Here is a 16,138-nt window from a genome sequence, read left to right as displayed (position 1 = left end):
CGGGTAAAGAGCTTCCGGAAACTGCTTCTTGTGCGGGGGTGAAGTCCCCTCGATTTCTGAGAGCCTGCATTGGTTGCCACAACTTCCGGTGCGGTCTGTTTACAGTTCGTCAAGTGTTGGGGTGAAAGATCAGAGAAGGTTCCGGGTGAGATTGTGCTCAAGGCTTCCAGTGATCATTTGTATTTAGGTGGAGTGGTTAGAGCTTGAAAGGGAAGGCTGGAGTCGAACAATTGAACGCAAGTATCTGGGAACGATTTCGCGCTCTGCGAGGCACTCTAGACTTGTCGTTCCGTTCCGGGGAACCGACTCGCTGCGAACGACAGCTGCCGGAAGTGAGGCTGAGCTGCATGGCTGCCGCTGCCACTATGGCGGCAGCCGCCCGGGAGCTGGTGTTGCGGGCCGGAGCCTCAGACATGGAGGAGGATGAGGGTCCGCTGGTGAGAATGCAGGGCTTTCCCTCCTCCTGGTTCTCTCGTCCTGTCGTCCTCGCGTCAGAAGGACCTGGGCTGAGTGTAGACATAGGGTGGGGAGCTCGGCGGCTACCGGAGGTGCTCTCTGTAGCCCTCCCTGGGATCCGACCCGACCCGACCCGACCCTACCCTGAGCAGGGCCCGGAGTGCTCGACTCGGTGTCAATTAATTTTCACATTTGGGGCTGAACAGAGAAGCGGTGCCGTGTAAAGGTTAGAAACCTGGCCTCTGGAGCCAGATTGCTTGGTTTTCCTTCCAGCTCTGCTACCCGCTGTGTCCTCTCTGTGCCATCCCTAAGGGAAAGAAAATCATAAGACCTACCATATAGGTTGTTAGGTAGATGAATTAGCATATTTAAGATGGCATCTGGCATGCAGGTAAAACACTGTGTTGTTAGCTGACATTTCTAGAACGCAGCTCCCCAGGGGGCTTTTGATAGAATTCCTAAGATAGCGGGAGTGTGGACGGTCCCTAAATTCAACTGCAAGTTCTGCTCTGCCTCTGCCACTCCTAATCTTTCTTACTCAGACACCTCCACTGCTCTAGGTGGGTTGTCTGGCCGCTTGTCCTATTTCCTGCCCATCAGCCCTAAGTCACAGATTGGGTATTATGTGAGACTCTTGGAATTTTTTGACTCAGGACCTATGGCTCCCCGTTTAGAGTTCCTTCCCCCGTGAAGGATTAGGAATTACCCCATTGTAAAAATATAAAATGCAGTCTTTCCCTGTTTCCTTTCTCATTAACTTATCTCTCTCCAGGGGGGTGGGTCTGGTCTTCAGGAGCCATTACAACTCGGAGAGTTAGACATCACCTCCGATGAATTTATCCTGGATGAAGTGGACGGTAAGTGGTGGCCTGGGGTGGAGGCACAGTGCCTATAGTCTGAGAGGCACCGGGGGATGGAGTAAGGCCAGGGGTTGATGTGCAGATGTTCAGTGTGTGGACAGGGAGCTGTGGCACCAAACGCTCATAATAAACTTCTGTTTCCAGTTCACATTCAGGCCAATCTGGAGGATGAGTTAGTAAAGGAAGCTCTTAAAACGGTGAGGCTTTCCGTTATACGAACCTGCTTCCTCCTTACCTTCCCTTTAAAGAAAAAAAAAATGGAAAAAGGAAACAGTTTCCATGCTTATACTATCATTGTGGTGTCTTCTCTTCTAGTCTTTCGATGATTCTGTTCCACTGTGACTTCCGCCTGACCTGTTATGTTTACGTTCTCCCAGGGTGTGGATCTCCGTCACTACTCAAAGCAGGTGGAGCTGGAGTTACAGCAGATTGAACAGAAGTCGATTCGGGACTGTATCCTGCAGCAGAGGGAAATGGTGGTGTTGTTACAGTGGGGGTTTTGTGGAGCATGGTTGCAGACAGTGAGCTGGGGATGACGTCTTCTCTCTGAGGTTTCTGTCACCTCAGGGAGACACCGGAGAGGGCCTGCAGGTCCGAGGCTCTCCATCTTCACACTGACGCCCCTTGACGTTCTGTGGGTCAGATATCCAAGAGAGTGAGAACATAGCATCTCTGCACTACCAGATCACAGCCTGTGATGCTGTCCTTGAGGTTAGTAACCATGACCTGGAACCCCTAGAATAATCCTAAACCAGATCATGGTCTCTGGTGCTATTCCTTTTTTTGTATTTTTCTGAAGTGAGAAGTGGGGAGGCAGACAAACAGACTTCCGCATGCACCTGATCAGAATCCACCTGGCACACCCACCAGGGGGCGATGCTGTGCCCATCTGGGCCGTTCCTCTGTTGCAATTGAAGCCATTCTAGTGTTTGAGGCGGAGGCCATGGAGCTGTCCTGAGCACTGGGGCCAACTTTGCTCCAATGGAGCCTTGGCTGCGGGAGGGGAAGAGAGGAAGGAGAGGGGGAGGGGTGGAGAAGCAGATGGGCGCTTCCCCTGTGTGCCCTGGCCGGGAATCGAACCCGGGACATCTTTACGCTGGGCCGACACTCTACCACTGAGCCACTGGCCGGGCCTTTTTTTTTTTTTTAGATTTTATTTATTGAGTTTTGGAGAGAGGGGAGAAAGAAGGGGGGAGAAGGAGCAGGAAGCTCAACTCATAGTTGCTTCTTGTAGGTGCCTTGACCTGGGGGTTGGGACAGCATTCCAGGTGGATGCTTTATCCACTGCACCGCCACAGGCCAGGCTCTGGTGCCTTTCTTTAGGTTGGCAACCTCACGTGGGAACAGTTAGAGTCACTTGCAGCATGACCTCGGTAGCCTTTGTTGGTGTTATTGTCATAACTAACGTTACTGTTTGGGGTACCTCTCCCTTCATCACCTGCTGCCCGCATGGGCTGACAGGTCCCGGAGGCCACCAGTGCACTTAGGGGGCCCACTTCTCCCCTGCCAACCCTGTGCAACACCTCTGCCTTTCCCTAGCGCATGGAGCAGATGTTGGGGGCTTTTCAGAGCGACCTCAGCTCCATCAGCTCTGAGATCCGGACACTGCAGGAACAGTCAGGAGCCATGAACATCCGGCTTCGAAACCGCCAAGCAGTGCGGGGGAGACTTGGAGAGCTTGTCGATGGTCTGGTCGTGCCCTCTGCTCTGGTCACGTGAGTTACCGGTTCGAAGGGTCACAGTGTCTGTAGCAGGTTGATGAGCCGGGCTGACTCACCTGCTTACCACCTGGGTTTCCTGGCGCTGGGTCATCAGGCGCCTTCCAGAAACTGGTGGTTGGGTTGACCGCTCTTTCGAACCTAGGGCATGCTTTAGGCATCAAAGATGAAGAACCAGTCAGGGCCAGGGGAGTGGTGGGGTGGTTTAGGGGCAGGAAACTGACATAAGTCCTGACTGCAGTGCGCACAGGAAGGTAAAGGGGACAGAGGCCGGATGTGAGGGATGTGGTTCTGAACTAGGGATGTCTGGGTCTCCCTCCTAACTTGTCCCACCGCTCCACGCCACCCAGGGCCATTCTGGAGGCTCCAGTGACAGAGCCCCGATTCCTGGAACAGCTGCAGGAACTGGACGCCAAGGCAGCTGCTGTCCGAGAGCAGGAGGCAAGAGGCACAGCGGCCTGTGCAGACGTCAGAGGGGTGCTCGACCGGCTCCGGGTCAAGGTGAGGGCTGAGGGGTACCCCACAGACTGCCAGAACCCCCCAACACCTGCACCGCACCCTGGGGTGAGAGGTACCCCAGAGACTGCCGGAACCCCTCCAACACCTGCACCGCACCCTGGGGTGAGGGGTACCCCACAGACTGCTGTAACCCCTCCAACACCTGCACCGCACCCTGGGTGAGGGGTTCCCCACAGACTGTTGGAACCGCCCCCCAACATCTGCACCCTGGAGTTTCTTGGCAGAACTCGTAGCCTCCCCAAGAACTTCACCTCCGCCTTTCCCTGCAGGATTCAAGCTCACATCTCTGGGGTCCCCTGAAACTCTTAGGAAAAACACTGAGGACGTATTCTACACACACACACACACACACACACACGCACGTCTCACCTTCGCCACCCTCCCCTAATGCGCCCACACAGTACAGAGGTGGCAACTCACGCCCGGTGTTTGATCCCCCACATCTAGGCGGTGACCAAGATCCGAGAGTTCATCCTTCAGAAGATTTATTCCTTCCGAAAGCCGATGACCAACTATCAGATCCCGCAGACGGCCCTGCTGAAGTACAGGTGGCCGCGGGAAGGCCGGTCTCTGCGCCTGCGCGGCCCCGCGGGCTGTTCGGTTTCTTGGGCGGGTGGGGAGACTGACGGGTCCCTGCACCCCTTCCCCCCAGGTTCTTCTATCAGTTCCTGATGGGCAACGAGAGAGCCACGGCCAAGGAGATCCGGGACGAGTATGTGGAGACGCTGAGCAAGATCTACCTGTCCTACTACCGCTCCTACCTGGGGCGGCTCATGAAGGTGCAGGTGAGGCCTGGGCGCCCGCGCTGGGCCGGGGGAGACAGCCACGGGGCCAGGGGGACAGCGTGAAAGCCATTCCTGATGGTGCCGTGGGAAGGGGTGGTTACCGGCTCTCTCTTCTTCTCCAGTACGAGGAAGTCGCTGAGAAGGATGACCTCATGGGCGTGGAAGATACAGCGAAGAAAGATATCCTAGAGCCGAGGCAGCCTGTGCTGGGCCGGGAGAGTGCAGAGGGCTCCTGGCCTCCATGGAGCTGCTGCTGACCTTTCTCTGTGGGGCCAGCCCCTTCGAGACTGATAAAGGCTGTGGCCGTCCTCCTTCCCAGAGAAAAAGAGCATGTTGATACTTAAGTTGTGCATACGATGCCGGGTGTAGATGTTTCCTGAAGCCCACTGACAGGTGTCGGGTGGACTGGGGCGCCAGTTCTGAGAAAGAGGGGCAGGTAGGGCCCTGGCCGGTTGGCTCAGTGGCAGAGCGTTGGCCCGGCGTGTGGAAGTCTGGGGTTCGATTCCTGGCCAGGGCACACAGGAGAAGTGCCCATCTGCTTCTCCACCCCTCCCCCTCTCTTTCCTCTCTGTCTCTCTCTTCCCCTCCCTCAGCCAAGGCTCCATAGGAGCAAGGTTGGCCCAGGCGCTGAGGACAGCTCCAGGGCCTCCAGCTCAGGTGCTAGAATGGCTCCCATTGCATCGGAGCTGTGCTCCAGATGGCCAGAGCATCACCCCCTGGTGGGCATGCCGGGTGGATCCCGGTCAGGCACATGCGGGAGTCTGTCTAACCTCGGGAAAAATACAAAGAAGGGGGGGCAGGTAGGACGACCTGGAAGTCCTGAGTGTGATCTTACTGTTTTCCCTAACTGACCCCTCACGGTTCTTTTCGAAGCCATCCTTGCGAAGCAGAAACACCATCTTCACCCTGGGGACCCGGGGCTCTGTCATTGCCCCCACTGAGCTGGAGGCCCCCATCCTGGTGCCCCACACCGCGCAGCGGGGAGAACAGAGGGTAGGAGGAGGAGGCTTCCGGCGTGGAGGGGTGGCTTAGCTGGGTCGGGATGGGCAGAGCTTCCCCCCACGCAGGCCCCTCCATCGATCCCCTGAGCCCTGGGAGCGGCCTGTACAGTCCCCTAGTGTCTGTGATGTGAAGAGGGTGGCACCGTAGGGCGTGTGAAGGACAGGCTCGCCGAGGGGAGTGAGTGACATGTCCTGAGGCAGTGTGGAGATGGACGCAGGAGTAGCTGCACAGATGGGGTGGGCTGTTGGCTCGTACTCCTTGTCCCCTTCTGTCCCTGCCCGCTCATGAGGCTGTGCTACAGCCTAGGAGACTTGGGTTACATGGGAAGGGTCGTCTGAGCCCTCAGTGCGCAGGTCTGCCGATTGCCTGGCCCTGTCTGTGGGGCTTAGTGCTGGGGTTCACCCTCTGTCTCCACTTTGCCCTGCCGTCCTAGTACCCATTTGAGGCCCTGTTTCGCAGCCAGCACTACGCCCTCCTGGACAACTCCTGCCGGGAGTATCTCTTCATCTGTGAATTCTTTGTTGTGTCTGGCCCGGCTGCGCATGACCTCTTCCACGCCGTCATGGGCCGCACGCTCAGCATGACCCTGGTAAGCTCCTCGCTCCCGGCTCTTAGGCCCCCATGTCCTCGGTCCCTATCAGCATTGTGGGAGGGTCATAGCTCTGGTGGTCTTGAAACCAGGACCCTTCATTCTAAAACGTCTTAAGCCTAGTACTCCCAGTGTGACTCCCCACTAAACCCTCAAAGTTTGGGGTCCCCAGGCTGCCCCTACCGCTTATGCAAACTCAGGCAGTACCTGAAAACAGGCCCCCTAAACCTTGGTGTTCAGCCTGGATTCTGTAAAGGCTTGTCACAGACCCTGGTGAGCAAGGCAGGACCCCCGAGTGGCCAACGGACAGAAGGGAGGGGGCGTTTTCCTTGTAGATACCTCTCCCCTCTCCCAGGGACCACCCCCAAAGGAGCCACGTGAGTTTGTCTGTAGCCACTGGGAGGGCAAAGGAACGTTCTCTTTCAGCCCTGTCCCTGTCCCTAAATTACAGAAACACCTGGAGTCCTACCTCGCCGACTGCTACGACGCCATTGCTGTGTTCCTCTGTATCCACATCGTCCTCCGATTCCGCAACATCGCCGCCAAGAGGGACGTTCCCGCCCTGGACAGGTCGCTGTTCTGGTCCTCGAAGCCCTTCTGGCCTTGAACTCTTGGTCTTACATGACTCTGGCCTGACTCTCAGGCGCCTGGTGATGTGTACCATTGACCATCTTCCCTCTTACCTGCCGGGGGGCAGGCTGCTAGTTCTCAGTCACCCTTCACATCCCGCTGGACCAGCACCAGCCACTAACTGTCACTGCAGGATGCCCCAGAATAGGACGCGTTCCCCCCACACACACACCCCTCCCCACCCCGCCCCTGACCCTGACATTCTGGGCCAGCTGGCCGTTGACTGACTCCACTTAAGCCCACAGGTACTGGGAGCAGGTGCTCGCCCTGCTGTGGCCCCGGTTTGAGCTGATCCTGGAGATGAATGTCCAGAGTGTCCGAAACACCGACCCTCAGCGCCTTGGTGGGCTGGACACTCGGCCCCACTATGTGAGGAAGGGCAGGGTGACGGAGGGCTTCCTGGAGGCGAGGTTCTGAGCTTGGGTGGGGGTTTGTCTGCGTGGCTGCGTTGGGCCCTGTGGGGGTTTGTCTGCGTGGCTGCGTTGGGCCCGGTGGGGGTTTGTCTGCGTGGCTGCCTTGGGCCCAGTGGGGGTTTGTCTAAGTGGCTGCCTTGGGCCCTGTGGGGGTTTGTCTGCGTGACTGCATTGGGCCCGGTGGGGGTTTGTCTGCGTGGCTGCCTTGGGCCCTGTGGGGGTTTGTCTGCGTGGCTGCATTGGGCCCTGTGGGGGTTTGTCTGCGTGGCTGCATTGGGCCCGGTGGGGGTTTGTCTAAGTGGCTGCATTGGGCCCTGTGGGGGTTTGTCTGCGTGGCTGCCTTGGGCCCAGTGGGGGTTTGTCTAAGTGGCTGCCTTGGGCCCTGTGGGGGTTTGTCTGCGTGGCTGCCTTGGGCCCTGTGGGGGTTTGTCTGTGTGGCTGCCTTGGGCCCAGTGGAGGTTTGTCTGCGTGGCTGCCTTGGGCCCTGTGGGGGTTTGTCTGTGTGGCTGCATTGGGCCCAGTGGGAGTTTGTCTGCGTGGCTGCCTTGGGCCCAGTGGGGGTTTGTCTAAGTGGCTGCCTTGGGCCCTGTGGGGGTTTGTCTGCGTGACTGCATTGGGCCCGGTGGGGGTTTGTCTGCGTGGCTGCCTTGGGCCCTGTGGGGGTTTGTCTGTGTGGCTGCATTGGGCCCAGTGGGAGTTTGTCTGCGTGGCTGCCTTGGGCCCAGTGGGGGTTTGTCTAAGTGGCTGCCTTGGGCCCTGTGGGGGTTTGTCTGCGTGACTGCATTGGGCCCGGTGGGGGTTTGTCTGCGTGGCTGCCTTGGGCCCTGTGGGGGTTTGTCTGCGTGACTGCATTGGGCCCTGTGGGGGTTTGTCTGCATGGCTGCCTTGGGCCCAGTGGAGGTTTGTCTGTGTGGCTGCATTGGGCCCTGTGGGGGTTTGTCTGCGTGGCTGCATTGGGCCCTGTGGGGGTTTGTCTGCGTGGCTGCATTGGGCCCTGTGGGGGTTTGTCTGCGTGGCTGCGTTGGGCCCTGTGGGGGTTTGTCTGCGTGGCTGCGTTGGGCCCGGTGGGGATTTGTCTGCGTGGCTTGGGCCCAGTGGAGGTTTGTCTGTGTGGCTGACTTGGGCCCGGTGGGTGGTCTAGCCACATGGGTGAGGGGCCGTCCGGAGTGTGGGGGCACGCAGTGGTGGGGCACTGTTTGTGGGCCCGGAGGTGGGAGTCACACGGGGCTGGGGCCTGTCCGGGGCTCGGAGTGATTCTTCTCCCACCGTCTTTCCCCAGATCACACGCCGCTACGCAGAGTTCTCCTCTGCTCTGGTCAGCATCAATCAGACGATTCCCAACGAGCGGACGATGCAGCTGCTGGGGCAGCTCCAGGTAGGGCGGCCGCCGCCGGGCTGAGGAGGGCCCCGTGCCCTCGCCTGCTCCTCACCTCCTTCCCGCTCTTCCAGGTGGAGGTGGAGAACTTTGTCCTCCGGGTGGCGGCCGAGTTCTCCTCCAGGAAGGAGCAGCTCGTGTTTCTGATCAACAACTACGACATGATGCTGGGCGTGCTGATGGTAACGCTGCCCGGCTTCTCTGTTCTGCCTGGCGACTTCGGGTGCCCGCGCCGTCTGCCGGCTCTCAGGGCAGGGGGTCTGTTGGTCTTGTCTGGGGTTTACTCTGCAGTCTGGCACATGTCCGGCCGAGGGCAGTGACTGCCGAAGGAAGGGCTGTCCGGCGGTGAGGGCGCTGCTCCCCGAGCCTGAGACTTCCCTCTCGTCTCCTAGGAGCGGGCGGCGGACGACAGCAAGGAGGTGGAGAGCTTCCAGCAGCTGCTCAACGCCCGGACACAGGTAGGGTGGCGTGGGGGACAGACCAGGACAGCCCTGTGCTGTGTCCTCTGTGTGTGGGGGTGTGTGTGTAGGGAGTGCTAAAACAGTAATTACTGAGTTCTATTTTTTGAGTGTCACAAAAATGAAATCAGGGTTTTCCCCCGCATTTTTCTAATATGATCATGTTATTAGCCCCTGGCTGTAGCTCATTCTTTTTTACTGCAATATAAAGTTACTTGTGTGAGTATAACATTCTCCACTGAGGACATTTGGATTATTTCCATCATTTCTGCTGTTGTGAGCACGGTCTTATGAACAGTATGTCTTTTTTAAATTCGGCTTTTTATTTTCCAGCTACGTTTTACTCTCAGCATTGTTTTTATTAACTGAGTGTGCAGCATGGCAGTTAGACAGCCACATGCTTGACCGAGTGTAGCCGCCGGGCACCCCCCGCAGTTACTGTAGGACAGTACTGTCGACTGTGTGCCCTGTGCCGTACTTGACGTCCCGTGACGGTTCTGTAACTGCTGGTTTGTACTTCAGCCCCTCATCATTGTCACCCAGCCCCGAGCCCCGCCCCTCGGCCACCATCAGTCTGCTGGGTGCCCATGCATCTGTTTCAGCTTTGTTTCTTTTGAGCAGTTGTGTCTCAGCGCACGTAGATGTAGGGCAGTTTTATCACAGGTTCCTCATGGAGTGTGGATTAGGCTTGCTGCTCGTAGGGGATGCCAGCATGTAACTTCAGGAGACAGCGCCAGCTCGCTTTTCCCGTGGATGTGTCCAGTTGAGTCCTTCCCTGCAGCGTGTAAGAGTGCTCAGTGAGCCGTTAGTTTCTCCAACACGGGGCGTTAGCACACTATTTGCCTTTCTGGTATGTCTCTCACTGGGGTCTTGATTTGCATTTTTCTTAATACTAATGAAATAGAGCATCAGTTCTAATGTTAAGTAGCCATACAATGTCTCTGTAAAATGGCTGTCATAGCCTGGCCTGTGGTGGCGCAGTGGGTAAAGTGTTGACCTGAAATGCTGAGGTCGCCAATTTGAAACCCTGGGCTTGCCTGGTCAAAGCACATACAAGAAGCAACAACACGAGTTGATGCTTCCTGCTCCTCCCACACTGCCTCTCTCTCTCCTCTCCCTAAAATCAATAAGTAAAAAAATCTTTTAAAAAATTAAAATGTGTCATAGTATGTGACCTTTTAAAAAATTCAGTTCACTCAATATCAAAACAATCCAATTAAAAAATGGGCAGAACACCTGAATAGACACTCCTCCAAAGAGGACATACAGATGGCCAGCAGACATGAAAAGATGCTCAAAATCACTCATCATCAGAGAAATACAAATTAAAACCGCAGTGAGATACCTTCTCACACCGTCAGAATGGCTCTCATTAACAAATCAACACACAACAAGTGCTGGCGAGGGTGTGGAGAAAAGGGAACCCTCCTGCACTGCTGGTGGGAACGCAGACTGGTGCAGCCACTGTGGAAAGCAGTACGGAGGGTCCTCGGGAGATTAAAAATGGGTCTGTGACCCAGCCATTCTACTTCTGGGTACTTATCTGAAGAAACCGTAACACTAATTTGAAACTGTATGCTCCCTGTGTGTGTGTACACACATACACTGGAATATTACTTGGCCATAAGAAAGAAGGAAATCTTACCATTTGCTACAACATGGATGGACCTGTTTGGCTAAGTGAAATCAGTCAGAGGAAGACAAGTGCCGTATGATTTCACTTACCAGTATATGTGGAATCTAAGAAAATAAATGAACAAACAAAGTTGAAACAGACTCGTAGACGCAGAGACTGGACTGGTGGTTGCCAGAGGTGGGGAGCCGGGGGCAGGAGGTGAGGGGAGTAGGAAGTACCGCTCGGTGGCTACAGAACAGTCACGGCACGGAAAGCGCGGCACAGGGAGTACTGCCAGTAATACTTAGTGATTGCGTGGTGCCAGGCAGGCCCTGGAAATACAGGGAACGCTTTGTAACATCCGGTTGTCTAATCACTCTGCGGTACACCTGGAACCAATACAAAAGAACACTGAAGTTATTTAAAAAAACTTAAAGGGAAATGAGAAACACAAAAATCAATAGATAAGTAAATCAAAGGCCAGGAGATTGAATGTCTCCCGGGCTTCCCAGGAGAGGAGGGGAACTGGGAGGCTGGTTGCCTTTATTCCCATATTCGCTGTACAGACCAGCTTGAGGATATTGGCATCAGAAATTATAATAAATGTTCTTTGAAAAAACTCAAAGAAGTTGAGTTGTGTGTTTCTTTTTGATTTAAAAGAATTCTTTATGTATTCTACATATGGATCCTTTGTGTGATCTCAGGCCATTGGCTGTGAGAGGGGAAGAGAGAGAGAGAGAGAGAGAAAGAGAAGGGGGAGAGTGAGGGGAAAGAAACAGATGGTCGCTTCTCCTGTGTGCCCTGACCGGGGAGCGAACCTGAGATGTCCGCACACCGGGCCGACGCTCTATCCCAGGCACGGCCAACATACGGCCCGCGGCCAGATCCAGCCCACATAATGAGTTTATGCAGCCCGCAATTAAATTGTTAGTATTCTCTGCACGGCGCACTGGGGAAATAAGTGGTACTTTTAAATCGTTATACATGAACTACGATATCTTCAGTAATCTTCAGCTCAACTTATATTTGTGACCAAACTTTTTCTTTAATGAATCTAAATAAAAGTACAAGATCAAGATGGAATGATTTACATTTGGATGCTGTTAAGAATAGCTACTACAGGTATAGAGCCAGATATTAAAAAAATAGGCAATGCAAAGTGCCTCAACACATCACATTAGTTTTTTTGTTAATTTGTTGTACTAAATACTTACATTTATTCATAAACAAATTACATAATAAAATTTTGTTTACTTAAACGAATCGGTTTTGTATTTAACATTTTTTAATTTTAATATTTCATCTGGCCCGTGAAGAAAGGTTTTATTTCTAATCTGGTCCAGGGGCAGAAAATGTTGGCCACGCCTGCTTTATCCACTAAGCTAACAGGCCAGGGCCAAAAAAAAATTTTTTTTTAAATTCCATTTTGTTTCAAGTCTCCCCATTCCTAATCTTAATGGTCATTTTTGTATCTTTATCTTTTAACTACTTTAAATGTTTCATAAAAAACTTACAAAAACTCACAAAAAACTTACAAGTGAGCCTGACCAGGCAGTGGTGCAGTGGATAGAGCATCGGATTGGGATGCGGAGGACCCAGGTTCAAGACCCCGAGGTCACCAGCTTGAGCGCGGGCTCATCTGGTTTGAGCATAGCTCACCAGCTTGGACCCAAGTTTGCTGGCTCGAGCAAGGGGTTACTCGGTCTGCTGTAGCCCCCCGGTCAAGGCACATATGAGAAATCAATCAGTGAACAACTAAGGTGTTGCAGTGAAAAACTGATGATTGATGCTTCTCATCTCTGCATTCCTGTCTGTCCCTCTCTCTGACTCTCTTACTGTCCCTGTAAAAAACAAAACAAAACAAACCTGCAAGTGTAGGCACTAGCTGGGTAGTTCCGTTTGTTAGTGTCGTCCTGACGTGCCAAGGTTGTAGGTTCAGTCCCAGGTCAGGGCACGTACAAGGACCAACCAATGAATGCATGGGTGAATGGACAACAAATCAATGTTTTTCTCCCTCAAATCAATTAAAAAGATAACATACAACTGTAGGTATCTGACAGTTTCTAATGTTGGCATTATTTATTTTCTACATGACTGATTGGTTTATTTTGTGTCTGGTCTTTGAGTCATTGCTTGATCTCAGTGTGTGTGGGGTCACGTGGGACTAAACTGAGATTGAGAATGTTTTCCTTCCGAAAGGGTTTGCCTCTGTTGTTGCGGTACTGAAAGATGCCTTCCGCCTGAGCCACCCTGGCACCTCTGGGGCTCGTGAGAGACGCAGCTCCCCCCCGAGGCTGGAGTCAGGCGCAGTTCCCAGAGAGCAGAGTGGCCATGGCCATTTGCCTCTGGTAGCCGTGCCTCTCCCATCACCAGCCCTCTGGTTCCAGCTCTGACCCCAATTTCCTGGTGGTCTGCTCCCAGCACAAGCTAGTTTCTTGGTTTGTTTTTGAGAAGGGGGAGCTTTAAAGATTTCCCCTACCTCTTGTGCCTGAACAGGTGGTAGCACAGTGGATAGATCGTCAGCCTGAGGTGCTGAGGACTGAAGTTCAGAACCCTGAGGTCATTGGCTTGAGTGCAGGCTCACCTGGCTTAAGTGCAGTCGCTGGGTTGAGCGTGGGATCATAGACATGACCCCATGGTCGCTGGGTTGAGTAAGGGGTTACTGGCTCGGCTGGAGCCCCCGGTGTAGTCACATATGAGAATGCAATCAAGTGAACAACTAAGGTGGTGCAGCTATGAGTTGATGCGGTTCCTCTCTCTCCCTTCCTGTCTGGCTATTCCTGTCTCCCTGTCTGTCCAATTTCCCCTACCTTTTGTGAGACCAGCAGTTTCTTAAAGTGTATGAACTTTGCAGGCTTTAGCTGTTCTCTACTCAACTCTGTGTGTGTGTGTTTCTCCAGGAATTCATTGAGGAGTTGCTGTCTCCCCCTTTTGGGGGTCTGGTGGCATTTGTGAAGGAGGCGGAGGCTTTGATTGAACGTGGGCAGGCTGAACGGCTCCGAGGGGAAGAAGGTAGGAGGAGGGTGTGGCCGTGATGGGGTCGGTTGTGAGGTGACTGGGAAAGAAAAATGAGGGTGTGGCCCACGTGGGGAGTGGGTGACGGGGAAAGAGGGGGCTGGGAGGAGACCAGGCGGGGCGTTGGATGCTGAGGGTGGCTGTGCCCTGGAGAGGACCTCGTGGAGTCAGAGCTTGGTCAGCCAAGGCCCTGTCTGACACTCGCTTTCCTCCTGCCCTCAGCCCGGGTCACTCAGCTGATCCGCGGCTTTGGTAGTTCCTGGAAGTCATCCGTGGAGTCCCTGAGTCAGGATGTAATGCGGAGTTTCACCAATTTCCGAAACGGAACGAGTATCATCCAGGTGACCTGCGGCTCCCTGCCCCCGCTTGCACCCTGCCCTGTCACTGCTTTTCTCTCTGCCCTGGACGCAGCATCACCCCAGGGACCCTTAGCCTTCAACTGGCAGCTGTGCCCAGAAGTTCTGGATGAGCCCTAGCCCGATTCTCAGTCATCGTCCTCAGCACCCCCCCACCCCAGTCTGAGCTCCCCTTGACTTTCTCTGACCAGGGAGCGTTGACCCAGCTGATCCAGCTCTATCATCGTTTCCACCGGGTGCTGTCGCAGCCCCAGCTCCGCGCGCTCCCTGCCCGGGCCGAGCTCATCAACATCCACCACCTTATGGTGGAGCTCAAGAAGCACAAGCCCAACTTCTGACGCGCCGGAGCCCGGGATTCGCCAGCCCTCTCCGTGGACTCTTGTACTCTGTCCCATACCCTTCTTCACCTGGCATGCCCCTTCCAGGTCCCTAACCTCGCAAGTCTATGACACGCCCCCATTCCCTGGGCCCCGCCTCCGGACTCCGCCCCCATTCCCAGGGCCCTGCCTCAGCAGGGTAAACTGGCCTTCTGAATCTCCATGTGTCTTCAGGTTTCCCACAATCACCTTCCCCTAAGCGTCTGAAACAACCTTTATCATTCTCCCAGTTTGACACCGTCCCCCCCAAGAAAACCCTCAAACCAAGGCTCTTCCAGTAAAACTTGCACTGCCTCAGTCTCCTGTTCCCTCAGCTCCACACCATGTCCTGAGGCGTGAAGCCTCAACTGTTGGAATTGGTGGCGAGGGGAGACTGCGTCCACGTAATTGGGGCTTTTTTTCATGCAAAGTGATTTTCTGTAGCTTTTGGACCTAAGATCTCAGCAACTTGAACACTAACCAGTCCCCCACTTGACTTGAGAGGTACTCCAAGGCCAGTCTGCAGAGAACAATAAATATTTAATATGACATAAACACTTCTCTCTCATTTCCTTTCTCCTTCCGCCTGGGGCCTCCAAGTAGCCCCATCTCTGCTCCAGGGTCACCTCCATCTCTGAATAATGTCCTGGGCTTACATTCCTAGTGGGTGTCAGAAAAGTAGGGACCTCTGACCTCTAGTTGCTTTAGGCCAAAGTGGCTGCATTGGCTTTGAGGTGGGGATTATTTCACTTGAGTAATCTACCTGACGAGGAAGGTGGCCTTTGGTTAAAATGGCAGATGCAACCGTGGCCAGGTGCTCAGTGGGTAGAGCGTCGCCCAGCGCCGGAGGTCACAGGGTTTGATTTCAGGTCAGGGCACAAGTGAGAAGCAACCAGTGAGTATACAACTAATCGGAACAACTACGGTAGGTGGAACAACGAGTTGATGCTTCTCTCTCAAATCAGTGGGGGGGAGGGAGCAGATGCAAGGGCGGGGTATAGGGTTCTGCAGCCTCGGGTACTGTCCCAAGGGCTACCTTGGCTCCCCCACACGATTTCAGCGTCACCTTCCTAGCCACTCCGGTTGTGGCTGTTGCAGCCCTTGCAGAGAGAGAGGGCTGTATGTAGCACACCGTTGGGGCAGGGGTAAGCCAGGTTTGCAGGGTGTCCTCGCCCATTTCCGTTTGTGATTTGGAGTCTTCCTATAGCCTCCGCCTGTACCTGTCCTTTGAACTTGGCCTCTGGATCGGAGAGACACGGGAGCCTTGAAATCCTATGGGGGAAAGCGCGGGCAGTCAAGGGGAAACGGTAACTTGGCAATGTTTCCTTTGATTCCTCTGCCCCTAAGGCCTAATATTTCCTCCCAGGGCCCGCGGAGCGGTGGAAAGAAAGCGGTTTCTACTGTCCGCTTATGCCGCGGGGTGCAGACCCCGCCTAGCGGTACCGGGGAAGAAGGCGTCCTTGAGAGCGGCCCGCGTGGTCGGGGCGCCGAGTGTGGGAGCGTCCCGCGCGCGGGCGGTATTGGAAAGGTGGGCGCGTTCCCGAGGCGGAGCTAGAGCAGTGACGGCTGGAGGGCTCTCCTGATTGGCTGCCGCGGGAAGGGGCGTGGCGAAGGCCGCCCCTTTTCTTGGGGTTCCGCCCCATCCAGAGCCGGGTTCCGTTGGCTTTGGAAACCGCATCTCAGAACCTCGGCCTGGCGGCTTTGAGCGTCATGGCGCCCAAGGCTGAGTGCAGGGGAGGACGACCGGGTGATGTCGGGGGCTGAGGACGGCTCCGGATTGGCCCAGACACCTCGGGGGCGGAACCAGGGCAGCGTCCTTAACTGACCTCACCGGGCACCACCGCCGCTTTTTCCTTCTCGTTGTCCTCCCAGCGCCACCTCGCCCGGCTCTCCGCCCCGGGCCTGCCACGGGCGGTGGCGTGCTGGGCTCCGGGAGACGGCCCCGGCAGTCTGTCTCTCCCCCTTCCCGCCGCTCCCTCCTCGCCCACCTA

At 55.1% G+C, this 16,138-nt stretch overlaps 1 protein-coding gene across 1 annotated transcript; it reads left to right on the top strand.

Annotated features, from left to right (window-relative positions):
- Positions 1-97: 97 nt before the first annotated feature.
- VPS52 (VPS52 subunit of GARP complex) lies at positions 98-14,702 on the top strand. The gene is made up of 20 exons (XM_066274688.1): positions 98-437; positions 1,229-1,313; positions 1,461-1,513; positions 1,694-1,769; positions 1,960-2,027; positions 2,856-3,031; positions 3,385-3,535; positions 4,001-4,101; positions 4,206-4,338; positions 4,461-4,518; positions 5,198-5,331; positions 5,774-5,929; positions 6,381-6,499; positions 6,805-6,928; positions 8,252-8,347; positions 8,422-8,529; positions 8,740-8,805; positions 13,321-13,432; positions 13,658-13,776; positions 13,983-14,702. Exons 1-20 carry the CDS (start codon positions 348-350, stop codon positions 14,127-14,129), a joined length of 2,172 nt encoding a protein of 723 aa, XP_066130785.1. The 5' UTR covers positions 98-347; the 3' UTR covers positions 14,130-14,702.
- The last annotated feature ends 1,436 nt before the right edge of the window (positions 14,703-16,138 follow it).

The sequence above is a fragment of the Saccopteryx bilineata genome, chromosome 1 (assembly GCF_036850765.1).
Source record: "Saccopteryx bilineata isolate mSacBil1 chromosome 1, mSacBil1_pri_phased_curated, whole genome shotgun sequence".
NCBI classification, from domain to species: domain Eukaryota; kingdom Metazoa; phylum Chordata; class Mammalia; order Chiroptera; family Emballonuridae; genus Saccopteryx; species Saccopteryx bilineata.
The sequence above is the reverse complement of the archived record's forward strand: the minus strand, read 5'-3'. Positions and strand labels throughout refer to the sequence as shown.